The sequence below is a fragment of the Rhinoraja longicauda genome, chromosome 12, assembly GCF_053455715.1.
Source record: "Rhinoraja longicauda isolate Sanriku21f chromosome 12, sRhiLon1.1, whole genome shotgun sequence".
NCBI classification, from domain to species: Eukaryota; Metazoa; Chordata; class Chondrichthyes; order Rajiformes; family Arhynchobatidae; genus Rhinoraja; species Rhinoraja longicauda.
The window spans coordinates 35,369,195-35,395,317 of NC_135964.1; the positions used below are offsets into that span (position 1 = coordinate 35,369,195).

Below are 26,123 nucleotides of genomic sequence, written 5' to 3' on the forward strand. Positions count from 1 at the left end.
GCCAATTTGACTGGTGGTGGGATCACATTGAAGGTTGTGGAAATGTGAGAGAATGTGTTGGCTGTCGAGGCTGCTGGTTTGAAAGCTGAGGACCAGGGTAACTCTATCCTTGTTCTGTCTGGGGGGAGGGAGACCAAGAACAGAATGCAGGTGTGTCTCCCATCTGCAGGGGGCGAAAGGGGGAACCACATTCACTGAATGTGGACATCTTGAATGGAAAGCCACATCTTGGGAGCAGATGTGAATGAAAAATTGGGAGTAAGGGATGGCTTCATTGCAAGAGGTAGGGTGGAAGGAAATTTAGTCCAGTTAATTGTACAGCAAATCTGAGGAACAGCACCTCGTATCCCACTTAGGTGGCTTACAGCTGAACAGTATGAACATTGAATTATCCAGTCTCAAGAAATAACCCCCCCCCAACACCAATGCACACATTGTTTACTATCCCCCAGCCATCCTGTTCCTATCCCCTCCTCTGTACACTCGTCTTCCATAGCCAAAAAGCTTATTTCCCTTTGATCCCCCCTTTTCCTCTCCCCTATATCCCTCCTTGCATTATATTTCTCCTTTCTCGCCTTATCTGACACTTTATTTTATCTCCTTTTACTTCTAGCCATTGTCACATTCATCCTTTTGCCTATCGAAGCCCCCCTCCTTGCATTCACCTATCACTTGTCAGACTTTGCCCCACCCCCTATCTATCTTCCCTACCGTATCAGTCTAAAGAAGGGTCCCGACCATAATGTCGTCTGTCCATTCCCTCCACAGATGCTGCCTGACCCGTGGAGTTCCTCCAGCACTGTATTTTGTTCAAGATCTAGGATCTGTAATTTCTTGTGTCTGTATGTTATTGCCCTCCCCCAAGCTCATTAACAATCTGTTGAGTGGGTTCAAAATTTGTTTTGGTTTGGATTTTCAGGATTTGCTGTTTTTATTTTTGGTCTGATATCCAGCACTTGCAGTTTTTGATTTCTATGTAGGTTGGGCAGAGCTGCACATTTACCATGGGTTTGTGTGGTTGAGTTGTCTTTCCATATGATATGAAGAAGATGTAACCTTTTTGACAGATCTTGCTGTAAAGTTGCTAAAATTAAAAATCCTGTCAAGAGGATTTTGATCATTATTTTGAATTTGGTGGATTGTAGTGTGAAAAAAGAGGGCTAAATGAATAAGTTTGTGCAGTTTATGTAAAAATGCCCAAAGTACTTTATTTTCAGTGTGACATTTATTTCTTGAGACTTTTGAATTGGCGATGCATCAATGGTTAGTAACCAATCAATTTTTTATTCACTTTAAATAGCAGTTTTGTTTAGCAGCGATCTTGTGTTCATATGAAGGATTGCAAGAACATGAATATAGACATATATTGCGCACGTGCACATATACGCATGTTATATATTAATATATAGCCTCTGTTTGAGAAAATAACTGCAAAATTAATTCTTGTAAATGAGTGACAGTACAGCATTATCGACAGTTAGTTTTTTATAAACATACTCTTTGAATGTGGGCTGTTGGCATTTATGTTCAGAGCCAATAGATTTGGTTCATGATCTTTTGTAATAACTGCCTTTGGAAATGTAAGTATATAAGAGAAGGTTGTTGCAACATCTGCGAGTTGAACACTCATTCACAGTGTTGCTTCACCATCTAAATTACAAATGAAGATTGAGTTCAGTTTTGTAAGTGAAATATCAGGAACGGATGTTTATGGCCTTTTGCAACCACTTTAATAATAAATGTAAAAGTTGTATATGTTAAGTATTCATTAGTATTGATGTACATAGCCTAATTTAATATTTCAATTTTGTTGTCTTTCAGGCTTAAGTTTTGACAACAAAATTGTTCACAGTACATTAAGAATGGATGATAAAAGATGTATAAAACACGCTGTTTCTCTTGATTCTTTGTCAAGTTTATTTCTTGCTGCCAAAATTTTATCTGTGGGATGTGTGCCCAGTTGTAGCTGCTGAATGACCGTGTCAAGGAACTGGAGTTAGATGCACTCAGGATCACTTGGGATGCTGGGAGCATCATAGATAGGAGTTCTAGGGAGCCGGTCATGCTAAAGGTGCAGGTGGCGGGTAGTTAGGTGACCACCAGGGAAGGTGAAAGGAGTCGGGAGACAGAGCAGAATTCTCCTATGGCTGTTCCTCTGAGTAACAGTTATCTCTCTTTGGATACTGTTAGGAGTGATGTCCTTTTCAGAAATTGGTAGCAACAGCAACAGCTAGGCCAGTTTTGCTGTAACGGTCTCTGTGTCTCAGCAGAGAAAGGTGAAATCAGTCAGTGTGATAATAATAGGAGACTCGAAAGTTAGGGGACAGACCAGAGAGACAATGGCTGTAACCAAGACATTTCCCTGAGTGGAAATGAGTCGGGTGACAAGTTGGGGTCAAATACATTAGGCAAAGAGAGCAACTTTAGTAAACAGGATGGCACAGTAAAGAGGAAAGACCGATGGTTTAATTTTTTTTTCAATGCAAAAGTCTAAACGGGTAAAGTGACGGGTAAACTCAGTGTGGATTGGCTCACGGGTACCATATCTGAGGAAGGATGTGCTAGCTCTGGAGAGAGTCCAGGAGGTTTACAAGAATGATTCCAGGAATGAGTAGGTTAACCTGTGATGAGCGTTTGTCGGCACTGGGCCGGTACTTGCTGGAGTTTAGAAGAATGAGGGGGGGACCTCCTTAAAACATACAGAACAGTGAAAGGCTTGGATCGAGTGGATGTGGAGAGGATGTTTCCACGAGTGGGAGAGTCTAGGACTAAAGGTCATAGCTTCAGAATTAAAGGATGCTCCTTTAGGAAGGACATGAGGAGAAATGTCTTTAGTCAGAGGGTGGTGAATCTGTGGAATTCTTTGCCATAGAAGGCTGTGGAGGCCAAGTCAGTGGATATTTTTAAGGCAGAGATAGGTTTTTGATTAGTACGGGTGTCCGAGGTTATGGGGAGAAGCCAGAAGAATGGGGTTAGAAGGGAGAGAAATCAGCCATGATTGAATGGCAGAGTAGACTTACTTGATGGCCCGAATGGCCTAATTTTACACCTATTCCTTATGACTTTGAGTCTAGGATATAATAACCACAACTGAAACATGGCTGAAAGGACAAGACTGACAGTTCAATATACCGGGGTACAGATTAAGGGTCTGATAGAAGTACAGTTATGAGAAGGGGGTATCTTTTTGATGAGGAAGGACGCAACAACAGTGCTTAGAGAGATATTCTTGGGGGGGGGGGGGGCTTGTACTCAGCAGAAATTAGAGCAGCAGATGTGTGGGGGTATCACAGATAGCTGTAAGAATAATAATGTGATATTAGTGGGAGATTTTAACTTCCCTAATATCCAATTAAGAGCAAAAGGGTGGCTGAGGAGAGAATTGGTCCCCTTAAATATCAGCATGGCCATCTGCATGTAGAGCTGGAGGGGATGGGTAAGGTTTTTAATTTATTATATCAATTTTTACTGAGGAGTAGATCATGGAAGAAAGGAAATATGTGTGATGTCATAGGCAATATCGAAACGTATAAGATTATTAAGGGGTTGGACACGTTAGAGGCAGGAAACATGTTCCCAATGTTGGGGGAGTCCAGAACAAGGGGCCACAGTTTAAGAATAAGGGGTAGGCCATTTAGAATTGAGATGAGGAAAAACTTTTTCAGTCAGAGTTGTGAATCTGTGGAATTCTCTGCCTCAGAAGGCAGTGGAGGCCAATTCTCTGAATGCATTCAAGAGAGAGCTGGATAGAGCTCTTAAGGATAGCGGAGTCAGGGGGTATGGGGAGAAGGCAAGAACGGGGTACTGATTGAGAATGATCAGCCATGATCACATTGAATGGCGGTGCTGGCTCGAAGGGCTGCATGGCCTCCTCCTGCACCTATTGTCTATTGAATCTTAAAAGTACATTTAAGGTGGATAAATCTCCAGGGCCTGACCAAGTGCGGCCGTGGACTTGGGAAGCTAGGAAAGAAATTGTGAAGGCAATTGCAGAGATTTGCACGTCTTTAACCGCAGGTGGAGTTCCGGAAGACTGGAGAGCGACTAGTGTTGTACTGTAATATAAGAAAACAACTGCAGATGCTGGTACAAATCGAAGGTATTTATTCACAAAATGCTGGAATAACTCAGCAGGTCAGGCAGCATCTCGGGAGAGAAGGAATGGGTGACGTTTCGGGTCGAGACCCTTCTTCAAACTGATGTCAGGGGGGCGGGACAAAGGAAGGATATAGGTGGAGTGTTGTACTGTTATCTAAGAAGGGGAGCAAGTCAAGGTACTGCAGGCCAGTAGTTGATGACTTATTGGAGAGGATTCAGAAAGACAGGATCTACTTGTATTTGGATCGATAAGGATTGATTATGGATAGACGGTTTGACTTTGCGCATGAGAAATAATTTCTCACACATCTGTCAGATTTTTTGAAGTGGTAACCAAGAGGATGAGGAGGGTGAGACAGTGGATGCTGTCTATGTGGAATTTAGAATGTCCTTCGACAAGGTCCCGCATAGTAGGATTGTCTGGATGGTTAAATTACATATAATCTAGTGAGAGTTAGTTAACTGGATTCATTGTTTGATTTATCATTTGCTGACGAAGGCTGCTCATGGGTCTAATTTAAAGTTTAATCATTGATTCTTCTGAAGGCTCAAGGCATGCATGTTCTGTTTATAGAAGATTGTTTCAACCTGCTAAATCTTTCCTCATTTGATAACCCCTTTATCTTAGGATTTAAACTGATGCATTTAATTCAAACTGTATCTAATGTAGCAATATTCTCTCTTCACTAAAGGGACAGAAATTGCATACAATATTACAGGTATTTGCATTGCCAATGCTCTGGAAATTGACCCAAGAATTTTATATGCCACTGCTTTTGCAATACAAATGCTCCCCGACCTACGATGCTTCGACTTCTGATATTTTGACTTTACGATGGTGCAACATTCATATACATTCATTAGAAACTGTACTTTGAATTTTGATCTTTTCCCGGGCTTTTCCCGGACTCGCAGACCTCTACCGCCACAGCCCCATTATCTCCTCAGCCCGGCCACAGGATCAACATTTACCCGCCAACGCGGCTGCGGCAGCGCCATTCAAACGGCCTCCTGGGAGCATGCGCTGGTTAGCGAGGAGGCTTCTGGGAGTATTAAATGCATTTTCAACTTACAATATTTTCGGTTTACGATGGGTTTGTCGGAACATAACCCCATCGTAAGTTGAGGAGCACCTGGAAATGGGATTTTTTCATTTCCCTTCCTAATAATGCTCATTTTGTGTTACATGTACGATGGCATCCTAGTCCTCTATATTGTATTCATTTAAACGCTTTTGCCATTTTCAATTCTTCCTTCCAATGCAGTATTCTCAAATTTCCTTGATGATTATTATACCTTATCAGCCATTTTTTCCACTATGATAGTCATAGATTCATATAGCATGAAAACAGGCTCTTTGGTCCAAGATCCTCCATCTACCCCAGACCTACCTGCCGGTGTTTGGCCCATATCCCTTTAAATGTTTCCTATCCATGTACCTGTCCAAAAGTCTTCTAAATGTTGTTATATTACCAACTCTGGCAACTCTGTGTGAAAAGGTTATCCTTCAGGTTCCTATTAAATCTTTTCCTTCTCATCTTAAACTTATGAACTATGGTTCATGATTCCCCTTCTCTGGGTAAAGATGGGTAATGTTCATCCTATCTATCCCCTTCATAATTTTACACACCTCTATTAGATCACCCCTTGGCCTCCTGCTCATCAAGGAATAAAGTCCTAGCTATCCCAACTTCTCCCTATAACTCGGGCCTTCCTGGCGACATCCTCGTAAATCTCTGCATTCTTTCCAGCTTAACAATATCCTCCCTAGAGCAGGTTGATCAAAACTGAACACTACTCCAAATGCAGCCTCACCAACATCTGTACAACTGTAACATAACATTGCACCTTCTATACTCACTACTCTGACTGATAAAAGCTAATTTACCGAAAGCCGCCATGACCACCCTTTCAAGAATCTATGTACTCTACCATCTAGATCTCTGCTCTACAACACTCCAGGGCCCTGCCATTCACAGTGAAATGTGAATTCACTGGACATTCTTGCTATTGAAGGAGTGCAGCGTAGGTTCACAAGGTTAATTCCCGGAATGGCGGGACTGTCGTATGTTGAAAGACTGGAGCGACTGGGCTTGTATACTCTGGAATTTAGAAGGATGAGAGGGGATCTTATTGAAACATAAGATTATTAAGGGATTGGACACGCTAGAGGCAGGAAACATGTTCCCGATGTTGGGGGAGTCCCGAACCAGGGACCACAGTTTAAGAATAAGGGGTAGGCTGTTGAGAACGGAGATGAGGAAGAACTTTTTCACTCAGAGTTGTGAAGCTGTGGAATTCTCTGCCTCAGAAGGCAGTGGAGGCCAATTCTCTGGATGCTTTTAAGAGAGAGGTAGATAGAGCTCTTAAGGATAGCAGAGTCGGGGTATGGGGAGAAGGCAGGAACGGGGTATTGATTGTGCATGATCAGCTATGATCACGGTGAATGGCAGTGCTTGCTCGAAGGGCCGAATGGCCTACTCCTGTGTCTATTGTCTATTGAAAGTCCTGCCCTGGTTTGACTTTCCAAAATATAACACCTGGCTTAACGTATAGGTTATTCCAATCCTCCTTGCTGCTTGCCTTCTTGACTGGTTTTGTTTCTTAAGTAAATCTGCTGACAATACACAGTCACTCCATCCAAATTAAAACTATAAATTGTAAGTAGTTGAGACTCCAGCACTAATTCTTGCGAGGCCCCGTTACAAATTGAACTCTCAGCAGGTGCAAATCTTTGAACTATGACGGTCAACAGGGGGTATAAATTAACAGAAACTTTCTCAGTTACATTTAAGGAGATATTTTATGAACTATGAAGTTAGCAGATGATATCAAGAATTTAAGTACTACATCTGTAGTTAAGCAACACTGGTTGATGAGTTTAAAATGTCCAGAATCATACTTCCATTCACTAGCATGCTTGATTTTTAAAAAGCTGAACTTGAATACAAAGAAAAAATATTTCTTCTGTGCTACAACGTTTTGACCAAGCCTTGCATACAGTATCTATTTTTAACTCTGCACACCTCTCATGACCTCTGGAGATTTTTACATATACTACATTTTTTGTTATTTCTCATTTTTAAAATTGGATGGGGGGGATGGGCTGGTTTAATTTCCAAAGTATTTCCATTTGGACTAATTTAAAAAAAATTATATTGGTTTTTACACAGATTTTCCAAATATGTAACTGGCGCTTTTGAGATTTGCATGAATTATGATTTTCTGCAAGGTTGTCAGTTAAAAGAACTCCAGTGCCCTCCTTTGGAATAATGTTATCATTACAGTACATCCTTGTTTTAACAGACCTCTTTAGCGGACTAATCTTCTGATGGCTGCCCACGCCACCCCTGGCTCGTGCCACCTCCCCTGTCATTTATACCACCAACTGCCTACGCCTCCCCCTCGGCTCATGCTGCCCCCCCCCCCGGCCGCTTGCAGCGCCGGCTGCCACCACGATGCTTCCAGGCCGGACCTTTGGCTGTGCCAGCTGCTTTCAAGCCCCACATGGTGCCACCCCGATCCTTACCTGCACATTGGCCGCACATGGGGCACGACCATTGCCTCCACCTATCTCTCGACTTTCAGCCGTTCTGTGCCTTCAACTTGCCTGGATTCCAGGCCCAGTTCTGGGCCGAGAGGCTTAAGAAGGATCTCAACCTGAAACTTCAGCTATCCATGTTCTCCAGAAATGCTGCCTGACTCGCTGAGTTACTCCAATACTTTATGCCCTTTTGTGCATTAACCAGCAACTGCAGTTGTTTGTTTCTACTACTTGTACAATGATAATACCATACTCTGTTAAAGTGGACAATTGGTGCCAATGGACACCCATTTCCTCTGGTATGGTCCTTTAAAATGAAGCTTCATAGTATTTCTCTTGTCAAATGAAAATGTATATGAATCGAATTTGTGTGATGGTTGCTGTGCATGAGTGCAGGGATTGAAGGAAGCCAGTAGATACAAACTAGGCATCCACAAAATGTACCACGCAAAGGTGCACAATTTTTACAGAGGGATCTAAATTGGCAAATCACCGACACGTCTGAAGGTCTTTTCATATGAACACTCGCGTCCTGAACGTTCTTTTAAAGTCTTCTGTGCTGTTTTGATTGCAAAGTGCCTTGCATTCTTCATGGAGTCCAGCAATAGTATGCCAATTGCCGGTATTTTCCAGCGTGCCCAATTTTGGTGGGAAGGGATGAGTTAACCAAGGAGTTGCGGAGCGAACGGTCTCTGCACAAAGTGGAAAGGGGTGGAAATGGGAAGATGTGGCTAGTGGTGGAATCCTGTTAACACATCCCTTACCACACAAACCACCCCTCCCCAGGTACTTTCCCCTGTAACCGCAAGGGATGCAACTCCTGTTCCTGTACCTCCTCCCTCGACTCTGTCCAAGGACCCCAGCAGTCCTTTCAGGTGAGGCAGAAATTCACTTGCACCTCCTCCAGCCTCATCTACTGTATCCAGGTGTGGACTATATATCGGCGATACCATATGCAGGCTCGGCAATTGTTACGCTGAACACCTCCGCTCAGTCCGACCAAGCCAACATGATCTCCTGGTTGCTAAAGACGTTAACGCTCCCTCCCATTCCTAGATTGACCTTTCTGTCCTGGGCTGCCTCCCCTGTCAGGGTGAAGCCCAATGCAAATTGGAGGGACAGCACCTCATATTTCGCTCGGGGAGCTTACAACCCAACCGTATGAATTATGACTTCTCTAACTTCAAGTAACCCTTGCTATCTCCCTCTCTCCATCCCTCTCCCATCCTAGTCTCCGACCAGTCCGACTGTCCTCCTGATTACATTTTATCTTTAGCATGCTTCGTTGTCACCTTCCCCTTGCTAACAATGATCTATACATTTTCTTTGAACTTTGTCCCATTTGATGTCTCATTTTAACACCTTACCTTTCCATATCTTTCTCCCTTTCCCCTACACAGTGAATGGTAGGGCTCTGGGGGTTGTTGTAGAGCAAAGGTATCTCAGAGTGCAGGGTACATAGTTCCTTGAAAGTGGAGTCGCAGGTAGATAGGGTGGTCAAAAAGGCTTTTGGCAATTTGCCCGTCATCGGTCAGAGTACGAGTGTAATAGTTGGGGGTCATGTTGCAGTTATATGAGACATTCGTGAGGCCATATTTGGAATATTGTGTTCAGTTTTGGGCACCATGTTATAGGAAATGTATCAAGCTGGAAAGGGTGCACAGAAGATGTACGAGGATGTTGCCAGGACGCAAGGGCCTGAGCTTTCGGGAGCAGTTGAGCAGGCGTGTGGTGTGGTGTATTCTGTGGTGTGCTGGAGGGTGAGGGGTAATCTTATAGAAGTGTACAAAATCATGAGCGGAATAGATCGTGTAAACAAACAGTCACTTGCCCAGTGTAGGGGAATTGAGAACCAGAGGACACAGGTTTAAGGTGACGGAGGAATAATTTAATAGGAACCCGAAAAAGAAGGATGAGAGGAGATCTTATCGAAAAGTATAAGATTATTAAGGGGTTGGACACGTTAGAGGCAGGAAACATGTTCCCAATGTTGGGGGAGTCCAGAACAAGGGGCCACAGTTTAAGAATAAGGGGTAGGCCATTTAGAACTGAGATGAGGAAAAACTTTTTCAGTCAGAGTTGTGAATCTGTGGAATTCTCTGCCTCAGAAGGCAGTGGAGGCCAATTCTCTGAATGCATTCAAGAGAGAGCTAGATGGAGCTCTTAAGGATAGCGGAGTCAGGGGATATGGGGAGAAGGCAAGAACGGGGTACTGATTGAGAATGATCAGCCATGATCACATTGAATGGCAGTGCTGGCTCAAAGGGCCGAATGGCCTCCTCCTGCACCTATTGTCTATTGACCCCTTTACTCCCATATTTTGCCACCTTCTATTCAGCCAATCTATTGGCACTTTATCAAAGGCCTTCTGAAAATCCAACTAAACTGACTCTCGTTTGTCTATCCTGCTATTTACTTCAAATAATTCCAAAAGATTTGTCAGGCATGATCTCTCCCTCACAAAACCATGCTGACTATTTAATCATGTGCTTCTAGGTACTCTGAAACCTCATCCTTAATAATGGACTCTAAAATCTTATCACCCATTGATGTCAGACTAACTGGCCTCTGGTTTCCCCTCTGTTGCCTCGCTCCTTTCTTCAACAGTCGAGTAACATTTGCAATTTTCCTGTAGTCTGAGACCACTCATGACCTCTTGATTCTTGAAAGATCACTACTCATGCATCCACAATCTCTAAAGGCTACCTCTTTCAAAACCCTGGGTTGTAGTCCATCTGGTCCAGGAGACTTGCCCACCTTCAGACCTTCCAGCTTCCCAAGCACCACCTCCTTAGTAATTCAACTCCCCCTCCCATTCCCGTTTGACCTTTCTGTCCTGGGCCTCCTCCATTGTCAGAGTGAGGCCCAGCACAAATTGGCAGAAAAGCACCTCATATTTTGCTTGGGCAGTTTACACCCCAGTGGTATGAACATTGACTTCTCTAACTTCAGGTAGTCCCTGCTGCGCTTTTCTGTACCATTTTGGCTCTGTAGAGGGCATGGTACACACATAAACACATAAACATATACACACAAACAAACTGAGATAGATAACAATGCCATTCTTTCTTGCAGCAACACAACAGATGTAGAAACATTGTACTCAGCAGGCAACATAATAAATAACAAAGTTTAATATATAAAAACAAACAATATAGTACAAAGTCAAAAATCAAAATTCACATTGGGAAATTGGTTCAAAGCAAGAGAACCAAACTGTAATGTTCCCAGTCTGAAGAAGGGTCTCGACCCGAAACTCCACCTATTCCTTCTCTCCAGAGATGCTGTCTGTCCCACTGAGTTACTGCAGCTTGTTGTGTCTATCTTCGGTTTAAACCAGCATCTGCAGTTCCTATACAAACTAATGATATCCAGGTCATTATCTGCAAGTATTACAGAGAATTTCTCAGTTCTATTTTCTCAGCTGCTAATGCATTTTTTTGTTTGCAATTTGTGAATTTTGGCATTTCTGCAGCTGTAGAGCAATGATCTGGCTTGGACCAAATTAACTGTCAAAAATCTTCACTCCAACTCGCCAAAGAACTAATTGTTATTATTTGAAATATCCAGCAGTTCAATATGATATCTCCACGACAGTAAAGGTCTCAGTTCCTTGAATTGCTCTACAGATACTCATTTTATTTTCTCTGATAAAATGTATTTGCTCATTTTCTATTTTTCTGCATAATTGTGAGATGTTTGGGGTAAAATTAATACTTGACATTACTATTTAGCTGAAGAATGCAGTCTTTTAGGAAATGAAAAAGGAGTCACTGGACAAAATGAGATCCAATCCATGATTTTATCGCTATATATCTTTGCTGCTCCGCAGTACCCCTGTGCATGTACATATGACAATGTAATTACTATTCTTGGTTGTTTTTTTTAATCTTTTATTTTAATTTATTACAACTTTCATGGCATGTTCAGCTTCTGAGCGATACAGATTGAATGGGTGTAGTAATTTGGAACCATGAAAATAAAAATGACACCACGTATAATTGCTCTGCTTTTTACTCAGTAAACACAATCTTGTAAGATATTCATGTGCACAAAATGAAGCATTGTTACATTTTTGGCAACTTTTGTAATCTTGCAACAAAAATATATTTGTATTCACGAGATTCTTTTGCCACTTATGATATTCTGAAATTTTAGTCTACTCAATATCTTAATAACAATTTTCCTTCATCTAATGCTTTTGTTTTTAACATATCTTAGTTACAATTATGAAAACTTATCAAGAACAGAATATGTATAACACTATATTGTACAAAATTGTTCTTGTTGTTCGTAGATCATTTTAACTGGGATGATTACTTGAAAGAAAGTGGAGAAGTTCCAGCTCCCCCGCACTGTTTTAGACAGGTATGTAATCTCCAGTCTGAAGAAAGGCCCTGACCCGCAACATCACCTATCCATGTTCTTCAGGGATGCTGCCTGATCCGCTGAGTTATTTCAGCACCTTGACTTTTTGTAAACCAGCATCTGCAGTCCCTTGTTTCTACATGTAACCACAGAAGCTGAATTCAGAATTGTAACATGTTACACATGATGACAGTCAATTAGGTTTTTGAAACAGGGTTCATTATTTGTTTAATTGCAAGATCAAACTGCTGAGTACTTGAACTGAATAAGCTAAATTAGCTAGGTTTCGTACATCTTCGCATTATTAATATTCCGACACAATATAAAGTGCTTGGCATCATTTGCAGTAGTTTATCCTTTCTTTGTTTACACCTCCACATTCATTTGTTTTTCACATTACGATGAAGGTTTGACATCTCTTCATGTAGGTGTATTTGTATAGTCCTTTATTCAATATTCACTGCTGTTATTCAAAGGATGTATTTGCTGTTAATTTTTCACACTAATTGTCAATACATGCTTTGCTGACTGGTACATATAACCCTAATAGAAGTAATAGTTAAAATTGACATGTTCTTTAACTTCAAAGTTTAAATTTTGTTTTTGTCTGTAGTTGTGATTTTATGCAGTTGTTGCTTGTCTTTGAAAAGTAATTCAAGATGTCAGTTCTTTCACATCCAAGATGTACTCCTCATCTACATCATATGTCTCTTAATTCGAGAGAAAACGGAAATATTTTTGGAATGTTATATTCCAAATATTAATGCTACTTTACTTCCTGACTTGGAAATGGTGACTAACATTTTGGTTTAATTTTGATTGACTTGGCAGATTTTGCATTTGCCTTCAAAATGATATATGAAAAGTTAACATTGACCATGTGTTCAAAATACTCCCTGATTCACTCCTCCCTTGAGTATCGGTCAGTATTGAATAATTTGGCATTTAGACTCAATGTAACATTTCCAGGCAACAAAACAATGGGGACCAGGGATCATGTGGTCTGGGGGAAAGGAATATCTTGAGGGTCTGCAGTCTCCTTCAACCAGAGTCATATAGCATGGAAACAGGCCCAACATGCCCATGCCGACCAACTTGCCCCATCTACACCAGTCTCGCCTGTCTGCTTTGGACCATATCACTCTAAACCTACCATATGTAGGAAAGAGCTGCAGATGCTGGTTTAAATCGAAGGCAGACACAAAATACTGGAGTAACTCAGCGGGACAGGCAGCATCTCTGGAGAGAAGTTACTCCAGCATTTTGTGTCTACTCTAAACCTACCATATCCATGTACCTGTCTAAATGTTTCTTTAAACGCTACAAAAGTACCTGGCTCACCTACCTCCTCCGGCAGCTTGTTCCATACACCCACCACCCTTTGTGTAAACAAAATGACCCCTCTGGTTCCCATTAAATGTTTCCTCCCCCCCTCACTTTAAACCTATGTTCTCTGGTTCTTGAGTTTCCCCTACTCTGGACAAAAGACTCTGAGTTTACCCGATCTGATCCCCTCATGATTTTGTATACCTCTAAGATCAACCCAGATCCTCCTGCGCTTCAAGGAATAAAGTCCTCGCCTGCTCAATCTTTCCCTGTAGATCAGTGCCTCGAGTCTTGGCAATATCTTTCCTATAACAAGGTGACCAAAACAGAACACAAGACTATAAATGTGGCCTCGCCAACGTCTTGGATAACTGTTACATGACCTCTCAATATTAATACTCAATGCTCTGACTGATGAAGGCCAATGTGCCAAAAGCCTCCTTCACCATCCTGTATACCTGTGATGCCATTTTCAATGAACTATGAACCTGTACTCCTAGATCCTATGCACCTGTACTCCTAAATCCCTCTACTGTGCAACACTCCCCTGTGTAGACCCCACCCATGTTAGACTTCCCAAAGGGCAACACCTCACATTTGTCTATATTGAATTCCATTAACCATTCCTCTGCCCACCTGCCGAAGAAGATCCTGCTGTAATCTTTGACAACCATCTTCACTATCTACAAAACCACCCACTTCAATGTCATCTGCAACTTCTTTACATCGGTGAAATCAAATCAACTTCTTTCCATCGGCGAAACCAAATCAACTTCTTTACATCGACGAAACCAAACGCAGGCTCGGCGATCGTTTCGCTCAACACCTTCGCTCAGTCCGCCTTAACCAACCTGATCTCCCGGTGGCTGAGCACTTCAACTTCCCCTCCCACTCCCAGTCTGACCTTTCTGTCATGGGCCTCCTCCAGTGCCATAGTGAAGCCCACTGGAAATTGGAGGAACAGCACCTCATATTCCGCTTGGGCAGCTTGCAGCCTAGCGATATGAACATTGACTTCTCCAACTTTAGATAGTTCCTCTGTTCCTCTCTTCTGTTCCTCTCTTCTCCTCCCCCTTCCCAGTTCTCTCTATCTTCCTGTCTCCACCTATATCCTTCCTTTGTCCTGCCCCCCTGACATCAGTCTGAAGAAGGGTCTCGACCCAAAACGTCACCCATTCCTTCTATCCTGAGATGTTGCCTGACCTGCTGAGTTACTCCAGCAATTTGTGAATAAATACCTTCGATTTTGTACCAGCATCTGCAGTTATTTTCTTATACTAATCATGCCATGTACGTTCTCATCTAAATAATTGATTTTGATGATAAACACCAATGGGCCCAGCACTGAAGGAACACCACTAATCACAGGCCTCCAGTCCAAAAAACATCCTTCCGCCATCACCCTCCTGAAGTACTTAGTTGATTTGATAGAAATATTTAGAATATATAGAAGTACTTAGTTGATTTGATCTATTTATGAAAATATGGACAATAATTTTCACTCAAGACTTGTATTTATATTGTACCTTCACTTCAGCCGAGAATTCCACCCAGCAATGAGTTCAAAATCAATATGAAGCTTGAGGCTCAGGATCCAAGAAATGTTACCTCCATTTGCATCGCTACAGTGGTTGGAATAACAGGAGCAAGGCTACGATTACGACTTGATGGGAGTGACAACAAAAATGACTTTTGGCGATTGGTTGACTCATCTGATATACAACCTATTGGGACTTGTGAGAAGAACAGTGGAATGCTGCAGCCTCCACTTGGTAGGAAACCTTTTGCAATATTGAATTCTTTACATCTAATTGAATTAATGGTGTACTTTCAACACAATATAAATTTAAATAACTGACTTCCTACAGAACGAATTGGTTACTCAAACAACAAGATAGTTCATTAATTATGCTGTACAAATTTAGAGAAAATCAAATGTTAGATTGATAATTATGGTTATGGAAGTGAAGTTAACATTTTAAAAGTTGTGTGTATCATTTGCCCCAAAAATCTTTATGTACATTCTTTAATAAATAAATCCTCTCTTGTTTCATAGTGGGGCACCTCCCCAAAGAATATCTGAATTTGTATGGTGCGTAATTCTGATGGCGTAATTGAATCCTGCTTTGATTCCCAAACTTTGTGCTTATTTTTTGAATTATTGAAAGTAAGCTGAATATGTACAATTTTTCTGAACTCAAAGTTAGACAATGGACAATGCAGTGTGATTTGGTAGGGTTGATGAGAGGCTGTTTATTATATATGTGTATATGTATACAATATATATATATATGTGTGTATATGTATCTATATATATGTGTGTGTATATGTATATATATATATGTGTGTGTGTGTGTATATATGTATATATATGTGTGTGTGTGTATGTGTATATATATATATATATATATTGTGTGTGTCTGTCCGTGTGTCCGTCAGGCCCGTGCGCGCGCCCGTTGGGCTCATTCCTCGTAGAGGGGGACAAGGAAGGGGAGTGGGTGTGATTAGCCTGGACGCAAAGCCTCTCCTATATTGTACCACCCTCAACCCCGCCACTCAATCCCCCTTCTCCCCCTGTAAGGGCTAACATTACGAATGCAGCTTTGTGGGTTTTATTGCAGGGGTGTAAAAGCTCCAGCTCGGATTATTCCTGAGGCATCCTGTTGTCAGCATGGAAGCGCGGTTTGTGGCTGAGCGTATCCTCTGATATCAGCAACTGGCCTCAAAACTTTGAAGTGTTAAGAAGAACATCTTGCCATATGGACTGCCCTTTGTTCCCAAGAAAGAAGAGGTCACGATGGACACGACGGACACGGAGGTCCCGAAAGACACATAAAGATTTATAGAGTATTGTAAACTTGCCATATAAGGCAGTGATGGAAAAATACTGGCACATGTATTTAGGGTATAAAAGGTGTGTAAATGTAAGCTTTTGGAAAGAGGGACTACACTAGCTTCCTGAGTGTTTTTGAACACTCCGGTATCTAGGCTCTCTCCCACCTGGGTGAGTAGAATAAAGAGGTTAAACGATTTTGGTTGTCTGACTATTCTGTTAATAGGTCACGAACTACAACACCCCCACTGACCCACTCCATCCCCCCCAACCCACCCCCACTTGCCTCTCCCCTGCCCTCATCCCCACTTTCCCCTCCCCTACCCCCAGCCCTGCCTCCACCCCCATTTCCCCCTTCCCACCCCATTCCCCACTCGCCCCCACCTCCCTCCCTACCCCTACTCTCCCTGCCCGCACCCCACTCTCCCCCCACCTCCATCTTCCCTCCTCCCCACCCCCACTCTCCCCACCCCATTCTTCCCTTCTCCCCAAACCCACCCTGCCCTACTCCCCACCCCCACTCCCTGCCCGCACCCCTCTCCCCCAGCCCCAATCTCCCCCAGCCCCACTCTTACTCCCCCCACCCCCCTTTCCCCACCACCCCCCCTTTCCCCACTCTCTTGTGAGTGAAGGGGGTGGGGCCAAGCCTACTTGACCGTGATTGGTTGAAAGTTCTGCAACTCAACTGGCAGGAGGTGAACCAGGTCAACGTGAACGACCACCTGTAGAGCCTCCTCTCCAAATACGGTGACCTCTTCAAAGCGGAACTCGGGACACTCAAGGGCATCGAAGTCGACATCAACATCGACCCGGCTGTACCATCAAGGCTCGACCAGTGCCGCTGATACGTATCCGATACCTCGGATTGATGAGTTGTTTACGAAGCTGGTGAAGGCGAAGCAGTTCACCAAACGTAACCTGTCGCACGCTTACCAGCAGTTGGTTTGGTCGTCGGATCCTGTGAACCGGTGACGATAAATACCCGTCGCTGTTTGGCATTTCAACAGCACCGGCTGTATTTCAGCGTACGATGGACAATCTTCTGGCGGGGATTTCTGGAGTTGCTGTGTATCTGGACGATCTGCTCGTCACAGGTAGTTCTGAGGAAGCACACTTCGACAACCTCGAACAAGTCCTCCGCAGGCTCCAAGATGCAGGCCTATATACAATTGTGTGTGTGTGTATATATATCAGTCTGAAGAAGGGTCTCAACCCGAAACGTCTCCCGAGATGCTGCCTGACCTGCTGAGTTACTCCAGCATTTGTAAATAAATACCTTCGATTTGTACCAGCATCTGCAGTTATTTTCTTTTTTATACACACACACACACACACACACACACACACACACACACACGATCTGAGTTTTAATAGTATGCTAGACCAAGTGGGCCCGTTGGGCTCGTTCCTCGTAGGGTTTCCATTGTGACCTGGGGAAATCACGTTTTTTCTTTAAAATAAATTGTCTTGAAAAAAAAAGAAGAAGAGAATCTCAAGGGGGGGGAGAGGGGGCGGTTGAGAAGGGGGCGGTTGAGGAGGGGGAATGGGGTGGGGGAGGGGAGAGGGAGCCACTGACACCGTCCTGCCAGCGGCCATCTTCTTTCTCCTTCACTGTGGTGCCGTGCTCCTCCAGGGGAGGGGAGCGCAATTAAAGGCGGTACAGGGAAGAGGAGAGGGTGTGACCGAGGAGCCCTGGACACAAAGCCTCTCCTGTATTGGTGTAGCACCCTCAGCCCCCAACTCAATCCCCCTTATCGCCCCCCCTTCCCACCCCCCACTCTCCCATCTTCCCTGTCCCCCTTGCCCCCCACACCCACTCTCTCATTCCCCCCACCACCACCCCCTCCTCCCCCCACCCCTGTTGTCCCCTTCCCCCACCCCTTCTCCCCATCCCCACTCTTCCCTCCTCCCCACCGCACCCTGCCCTCCTCCCCGTCCCACTCTCCCTCCCACCCCCACTCGCACTCTCATCCACCCCCCATTCCCCACCACGCCCCTTTCCACCACTCTCCCCTCCCCCCCACTCTCTACCCCCCCGCCCCACTCTCTACCCCCCCAGCCCCACTCTCTCTCCCCAGCCCCCTTTCTCCCACTCTCTCCTCCCCCCACCCCCTTTCCCCACCCCCATTCCCCCACTCTCCTCCCCCCCACATTCTCTCCTCCCCAGCCCCACTCTTACTCTCCCACAGCTCCACTCTTACTCTCCCCCAACCCCACTCTTACTCTCCCCAAGCCCCACTCTCACTCTCCCCCAGCCCCCTCTCTCCTCCACCTCTCCTCACCCTCCCCCGTCTCCCCCACTCTCTCATCCCCCTCCCACCTCTACCCTCCCCTCCACCCACTCGCCCCACCTGCATTCTCACTGTCCCCCTCCCCCCCACTCTCCCCCACCCACTCTCCCCTCTTCCCCACTATCCCCACTGTCCCCCTTCCCCCTACCCCCACTCTCTTCCCCCACCATCACCCCCTTCCTGCCACACCCCCTCTCTCCTCCCCCACCCTCCCCCTCCTTTCAATCTCACTGTCCCCTTCCCCCCCACCCATCTTCCCCCCCTTTCCCTCCCTCCCGCACTCCCTCCCATCCCCACTCTCTCTTCCCCCTCACCACCACCACCCCTCCCCTGCTGTCCCTCTTTCCATCCCGCCCCCACTCTGCTCCTCACGAAGCAACTGCTCCACCCACATAGAGCGGGAGGACGGAGCCAATCACTGCACCCCACGTAGGGACCCGGCCCAATCGGGCCAATGAATGGCGCCCACGTCGTGGTGAGGTCGGAGCCAATGAATGGCGCCCACGTCGTGGTGAGCGGACCAATGGAACGTCGAGCGGGCGTGCGAGGGAGGGGGGGGGAAGGGGAGAGCAGCAGCAAAGCGGGCAATACCAATCCCCTCTTTCACCCCCCCCCCCCCCCCCCCCCCCCCCCAGCGGGGGAGGCGACGGCGACTACACCTCCCGGCGGCGGGGTTGAGGGAGTGCGAGGCGAGGGGGAGGGCGTGTGAGGGGAGAGGAGAGCAGCAGCAGCAGCAGCAGCAGCAGCAGCAGCAGCAGCAGCAGCAGCAGCAGCAGCAGCAGCAGCAGCAGCAGCAGCAGCAGCAGCAGCAGCAGCAGCAGCAGCAGCAGCAGCAGCAGCAGCAGCAGCAGCAGCAGCAGCAGCAGCAGCAGCAGCAGCAGCAGCAGCAGCAGCAGCAGCAGCAGCAGCAGCAGCAGCAGCAGCAGCAGCAGCAGCAGCAGCAGCAGCAGCAGCAGCAGCAGCAGCAGCAGCAGCAGCAGCAGCAGCAGCAGCAGCAGCAGCAGCAGCAGCAGCAGCAGCAGCAGCAGCAGCAGCAGCAGCAGCAGCAGCAGCAGCAGCAGCAGCAGCAGCAGCAGCAGCAGCAGCAGCAGCAGCAGCAGCAGCAGCAGCAGCAGCAGCAGCAGCAGCAGCAGCAGCAGCAGCAGCAGCAGCAGCAGCAGCAGCAGCAGCAGCAGCAGCAGCAGCAGCAGCAGCAGCAGCAGCAGCAGCAGCAGCAGCAGCAGCAGCAGCAGCAGCAGCAGCAGCAGCAGCAGCAGCAGCAGCAGCAGCAGCAGCAGCAGCAGCAGCAGCAGCAGCAGCAGCAGCAGCAGCAGCAGCAGCAGCAGCAGCAGCAGCAGCAGCAGCAGCAGCAGCAGCAGCAGCAGCAGCAGCAGCAGCAGCAGCAGCAGCAGCAGCAGCAGCAGCAGCAGCAGCAGCAGCAGCAGCAGCAGCAGCAGCAGCAGCAGCAGCAGCAGCAGCAGCAGCAGCAGCAGCAGCAGCAGCAGCAGCAGCAGCAGCAGCAGCAGCAGCAGCAGCAGCAGCAGCAGCAGCAGCAGCAGCAGCAGCAGCAGCAGCAGCAGCAGCAGCAGCAGCAGCAGCAGCAGCAGCAGCAGCAGCAGCAGCAGCAGCAGCAGCAGCAGCAGCAGCAGCAGCAGCAGCAGCAGCGCTCTCGTCACTCCACATGCTCATTGGCAGGCACTGCCGTCAGTCGGGCGGGTGCCGCATCCCCTCCCACCTTCCCGCCCCGAGCGGGAGAGTCGACGGCGACTACACCTCCCGGCGGCGGGGTTGAGGGCTTGCGGGGGATGACGACACGACGGGAGAGCAGCAGCAGAGCTCTCGTCACCCCACACGCTCATTGGCAGGCACTCCCGTCAGTCGGCCGAGTGCTGCTTTCCCCCCCCCCCCCCCCCCCCCCCCGACTTCACCTCCCGGCGGTCAGCGCTGCCCGATCTGAGGAATGTCAGAAGCAGGGACAGACGGCGGTTTACTGGGCGAGCGCATTAGTTAAAGTAAAGGTCCGGGGGGGGGGGGGGGGGGGGCATTAGTTAATTGTCCGCGGGGGGGGGGCATTAGTTAAAGGTAGGGGGGAGGAGCTTAGTTAAAGGTCGGGGGGGAGAGCGCATCAGTTAAAGGTTGGGGGGGGCGCATCAGTTGAAGGTCCGGGGGGGGGCGAGGAGCGTATCAGTTAAAGGTTGGGGGGGGGGGGGGGGCGCACGAGCTCATCTCTTGAAGACGTGGGGGTTCCATTGTGACGTCAGATGCTGAATACCAGAGGGGGGACGGGGACAAGAGCTCATTTCACAGGCGCACGGGTCCCATTGTGACGTCACACACTGAAGACCTTCAAGATATCGGTTAGGAATGAAAATTTTAACATTAAAACCTATCTAACTTAACAAATATAAGACCAATTTAAATAAAAATGTTATAGGCACCAGCGGGGAGAGTGGTGATTAAGGTGGTGCAAAAATTGTGGCGCTGGGGTTTACCGTTTTGCCGAAATCACTGATAGTCCACACGGATATATCCTCGGTACAGGGAAGGGGAGAGGGTGTGACCGAGGAGCCTTGGACCCAAAGCCTCTCCTGTATTGTTGTAGCACCCTCAACCCTTATGCCCCCCTCCCTACCCCCAACTCTTCCCTGCCCCCCACTTTTCCCCTTCTCCCCCACCCCCACTCTCTCATCCTCCCCCACCACCACCCCCTCCTCCCCCCCACCCCTGCTGTCCCCTTCCCCCCACCCCTCCTCCACACCCCCACTCTTCCCTCCTCCCCACCCCACACTGCCCTCCTCCCCGTCCCACTTTCCCTCCCACCCCCACTCTCACTCTCCCCTACCCCCCCTTTCCCCCACTCTCTCCTCCCCCTCCCCCACTCTCTCCTCCCCCCTCCCCACTCTCTCCTCCCCCCTCCCCACTCTCTCCTCCCCCCTCCCCACTCTCTCCTCCCACTCTCTCCTCACCCCCATCCCCCACATTCTCTCCTCACCCCCATCCCCCACATTCTCTCCTCCCCCAGCCCCACTCTCATTCTCCCCCAGCCCCACTCACACTCTCCCCCACCCCCCTCTCTCTTCCACCCCTCCTCGCCCACTCTCTCCTCCCCCACCCTCACCCCCCTCCCCTCCACCCACTTGCCCCTCCCGCATTCTCACTGTCCCCCTCCCCCCATTCTCCCCTGACCCCCACTGTCCCCCTTCCCCCTACCCCCACTCTCTCAATCCCCCCACCACCACCACCCCCTCCCTCCCCTGCTGTCCCCTTCCCCCCACCCTTCCTCCTCCCCACCCGCACTCTGCCCTCCTCCCCAGTCCCACTCTCCCTCCCACCCCCACTCGCACTCTTCCCCCACCCCCCATTCTCCACCATCCCCCTTTCCCCCACACTCTCCTCCCCCCACCCCCACATTCTCTCCTCCCCCAGCCCCACTCTCGGTCTCCCCCACCCCCCTTTCCCCCACTCTGCCCCCCCACCACCCACATTCTCTCCTCCCCAGCCCCACTCTCACTGTCCCCCACCCCCCCGCTCTCCTCCACCCCTCCTCACCTACCCCCAGCCTCGACTCTCTCCTCCCCCCCACCCTCATGCCCTCCTACCTCCACCCTCCCCTACACCTACGCGCCCCACCCGCATTACAGACAATAGACAATAGGTGCAGGAGTAGTCCATTCAGCCCTTCGAGCCAGCACCGCCATTCAATGCGATCATAGCTGATCACTCTCAATTAGAACCCCGTTCCTGCCTTCTCCCCATACCCCCTCACTCCGCTATCCTTAAGAGCTCTATCCAGCTCTCTCTTGAAAGCATCCACCGAACTGGCCCCCACTGCCTTCTGAGGCAGAGAATTCCACACCTTCTCCGTTCTAAATGGCCTACCCCTTATTCTTAAACTGTGGCCCCTTGTTCTGGACTCCCCCAACATTGGGAACATGTTTCCTGCCTCTAATGTGTCCAATCCCCTAATTATCTTATATGTTTCAATAAGACCCCCCCCTCATCCTTCAGCATTCTCACTGTCCCCCTCCCCCTTTCCTCCCCACCCTCTCCCCCCCATTCTCCCCTCTTCCCCACCCTCTCCCCCCCCACTCTCCCCTCTTCCCCACCCTCACTCTCCCCTGACCCCCACTATTCCTCTTCCCCCCACCCCCACTCTCTTCCCCCCACACCCCCTCTCTCCTCTCCTCACCCTCCCCCCACCCCCTCCTCCCCCTTTAACTCTCACTGTCCCCTTCCCCCCAACCCCCACTCTCTCTTCCCCCCCTCTCCTCTCCCCACCCTCCTCCATCCCCTACTCCCCCTTTAACTCTCACTGTCCCCTTCCCCCCTTTCCCTCCCTTCCCCACTACCTCCCCCCACTCTCCCCTCTTCCCTGACCCCCACTGTCCACCTTCCCCCACCACCCCCACCCCTGCTGTCCCCTCCCACCCCCGCTGTCCCCTCCCCAGTCCCACTCTCCCTCCCACCCCCACTCTCTGCTCCTCCCACCCTCCCTCTCTGCTCCTCCCACCCTCCCCGTCCCCCCCACTCTCCCCTCTTCCCTGACCCCCACTGTCGACCTTCCCCCCACCACTTCACCTCCGCTGTCCCCCTCTCCCTCCCACTCCCCTCTCCCACCCCCACTTTCACTCGCACCCACCCCCCTTTCCCCATTCGCTCCTCTCCAGCCCCACTCTCACTCTCCCCCACCCCCGCCTCCCCCACTCTCTCCTCGAACAAATAAACAAACAAATGAGAGTTTTAGTATATAGAAGATATAGAACTGGAGGTATTTTTCCCTCGAGAACACACCCAATCTGCAAAATACAGTTCATTTCTCAAAATGTATGGAACTTGGCTCATATTTTAGAATTGGATCAGGAAAGGTTCCAGACATTCTCCATATGGCTTAGTCAGTTGTGTTCAATTGGAATAATTTGTTGTGTTCAATTGGAATAATTTGTATAATACATCTACTTACAAAGTACTTAAAATAGAAGAGAGCAGACGTTTTAAAATATGATTTGAAAAGGCATTTGATAAGGTTCAGCATGGTAAGCTACTCTGGAAGGTTAGATCATATGTGATCCAGGGAGTGCTTGCTGACTGGATAGCAGGAATTGACTTAATGAATGGAAGCAGAGGGTGATGGTGGAAGGTTGTTTCTCAAACTGGATGACTGTGACTAGTGGTATGACTTGTGGATTCGTGGTTGGCCCATTGGTGTTTGTAGTTTATATCAACAATTTGGATTAGAATGTACAAGGCATGATTAGTAAATTTACAGGTGACACAAAAGTGGGTGGCATTGTAGATAGCAAAGATGGTTGTCAAAAATTACAGCAGGATCTTGATCAGTTTGGCAAGTGGGCTGAGGAATTGTTGATGGAGTTTAATACAAGTAAGTATGAGGTGTTGTGTTTTAGGAAGTGAAACTTAGGCAGGACTTTCACAGGGTTCTGAGGAGTGTTATAGAGCAGCAGGATCTAGGAATGCAGGTACATGTTCCTTGAAAGTGACATCACAGGTAAATAGGGTGGTCAAGAAGGCTTTCGGCACATTGGTCTTCATTAATAAGAGTATTGAGTATAGAAGTGGAATGTTACGTTACAGATGTACAAGACATTGTGAGGCCACATTTGGGGTATTGTTTTCAGTTTTGGTCACCTTATTAAAGGAAAGATGTTAAGCTGGAAAGGGTGCAGAAAAGGATCACTAACCTAGAACATTGTTCTTGGCCTGCACAGATGCTGCTTGACGTACTGAGTCAGCATTTTCTCTTTTTATGAACTAAAACCCCATTGGCAGCAAGGTTAAGGCACTGCTGTATGCCTGCAGCATCTGATTTTCTCCGGAACAAAATAGGATTTTTGTTGAAGTGTGTTTCAGAGAACTGCATCCTGATCATCCTTGAATGAAGTTGCCTTCTCCTGGGACCCCTTCCCTTCCTCTCTGTTCTGGTAGGGATGGCACAGTGGCACAGCGGTACAGTTTTTGCCTTACAGCACCAGAGACCCGTGTTTGATCCTGACGATAGGTGCTTTCGGCACAGAGTTTTTACGTGGTCCCTGTGACTGCGTGGGTTTTCTCCTGGTGCACTGGTTTCCTCTTACACTCAAGACGTACAGGTTTGTAGGTTAGTTGGCCCTGGTAAAATTATAAATTTACCAAGTGCGTAGGACAGTGCTTATGTATGCTGGGATTGCTGGTCAGGCAAACTCAGTGGGCCAAAGGGCCTGTTTCCACGCCGTATCTCTAAACTAAAAAACATTACGAGTATTTTGCCAGGATGTGAGGGCTTGAGGTATAGGGAGAGGTTAGGACTTTATTCCTTGGAGTGCAGGATGATGAGGGGTCATCTTTTAGAGATGTATAAGATCATGAAGGGAATAGATAGGGTAAATGCAGAGTCTTTTACCCAGAGTAAAAGGTTTATGGTGAGAGGGGAAGACTGATTAGGAATTTGAGTGACACAAAGTGTGTTAGGTATATTGGACGAGCTTGCAGATGAGTTGGTACTATCACAACATTTAAAAAACATTTGGACAGGCACATGGAAAGGAAAGGTTTAGAAGTGTATAGGCCAAGCACAGGTAGGTGGGATTAGTGTAGATAGGGCATGTTGGTCTGCATGGTAAAGTTGGGCCGAAGGAACTGTTTTCATGTTGTAAGACTCCAACGCAAAGCAGAAGGGAAAACAATTAGAAAAGTTGATTACGTAAGATTTAATGGGTGAACAGAGTTCAGCAGAGCGTGATGAAGAGCTGGTGTTTTGGACATAAGGATTCATGTCATGTGGAGTTCATTGAACTTTTACTGATAATTGAAAATAGGTATTTAACTATAACTAGATCCAGACATCTTTGAAGGGATGTAAGATGAACACAAAGCTGGAGTAAGTCGGCGAAGAAGGCCGTATTCATATTGTGTAACATGGAATGGGCTTTTTTACTACATGACTTTGGTTTTCATTACTGTTTAAATCTAACTCGTGTTTGTTTTGCATGAGTGAACAGGATTCCGAATGAATGCCTCCTCCTGGCCAATGTTTCTGTTGAGAACACTAAATGGAGCTGAAATGGCCCCAGCATCTATATTTAAGAAGGTAAGAAATACCATTTCGTCTTGTGCCTTACTCTTTTTTGAATTTTTATTGATGTGTGTTTGACACGACCTTCCCACCCCTTAAATAAAATATTAAGATTTAGTATAACGTTATTAGGTGATACTGATTTTAAGAGATGGCTTTCGCAAGTGGGCATGTCACCATCTTTTGGGAACAATACAAGGATGTTTTTGAAAAGGTGATGTGAATATAACATTAGATTTAAAATAAGTAATATCGCATTCTCTCAAAGTATAAAGTAACATTACCGCAAAAGATTTTAACAAACAGCAGGATATTTGAAAAGACAAATTGAAAACATTTTATATTACATTGAAGGGTTTCTAACTTGACCATATAAATTTGGGTTAACTTTTCAGTGCCTGTTTAAGGCAATATTGGGTTTTTCCGTATGCTCTCTTAGAAGGAACTTTAAATTTGGCCTCGTGAGATCGGCATAACATTGTTTGTTGCAATATTTGAAGAGATATAGGTTCCCTGGTCACCTGCCAAAAATGTCTTCCTCAACTAGCATCACTAAAATAACAGATTATCTGTCATAATCCATTGTGCCGACTGTGCTTAGATTGAATTTGGATA

The 26,123-nt window shown here is 47.0% G+C and overlaps 1 protein-coding gene across 1 annotated transcript in view; it reads left to right on the plus strand.

Moving 5' to 3' along the window:
- LOC144598899 (sex comb on midleg-like protein 2) overlaps positions 1-26,123 on the plus strand; it is a 99,106-nt gene that overhangs the window by 27,201 nt on the left and 45,782 nt on the right. The window contains 3 exon segments of the mRNA XM_078409471.1: positions 11,940-12,010; positions 14,874-15,108; positions 25,435-25,523. Of these exon segments, the coding sequence (XP_078265597.1) occupies positions 11,940-12,010; positions 14,874-15,108; positions 25,435-25,523 (395 nt within the window).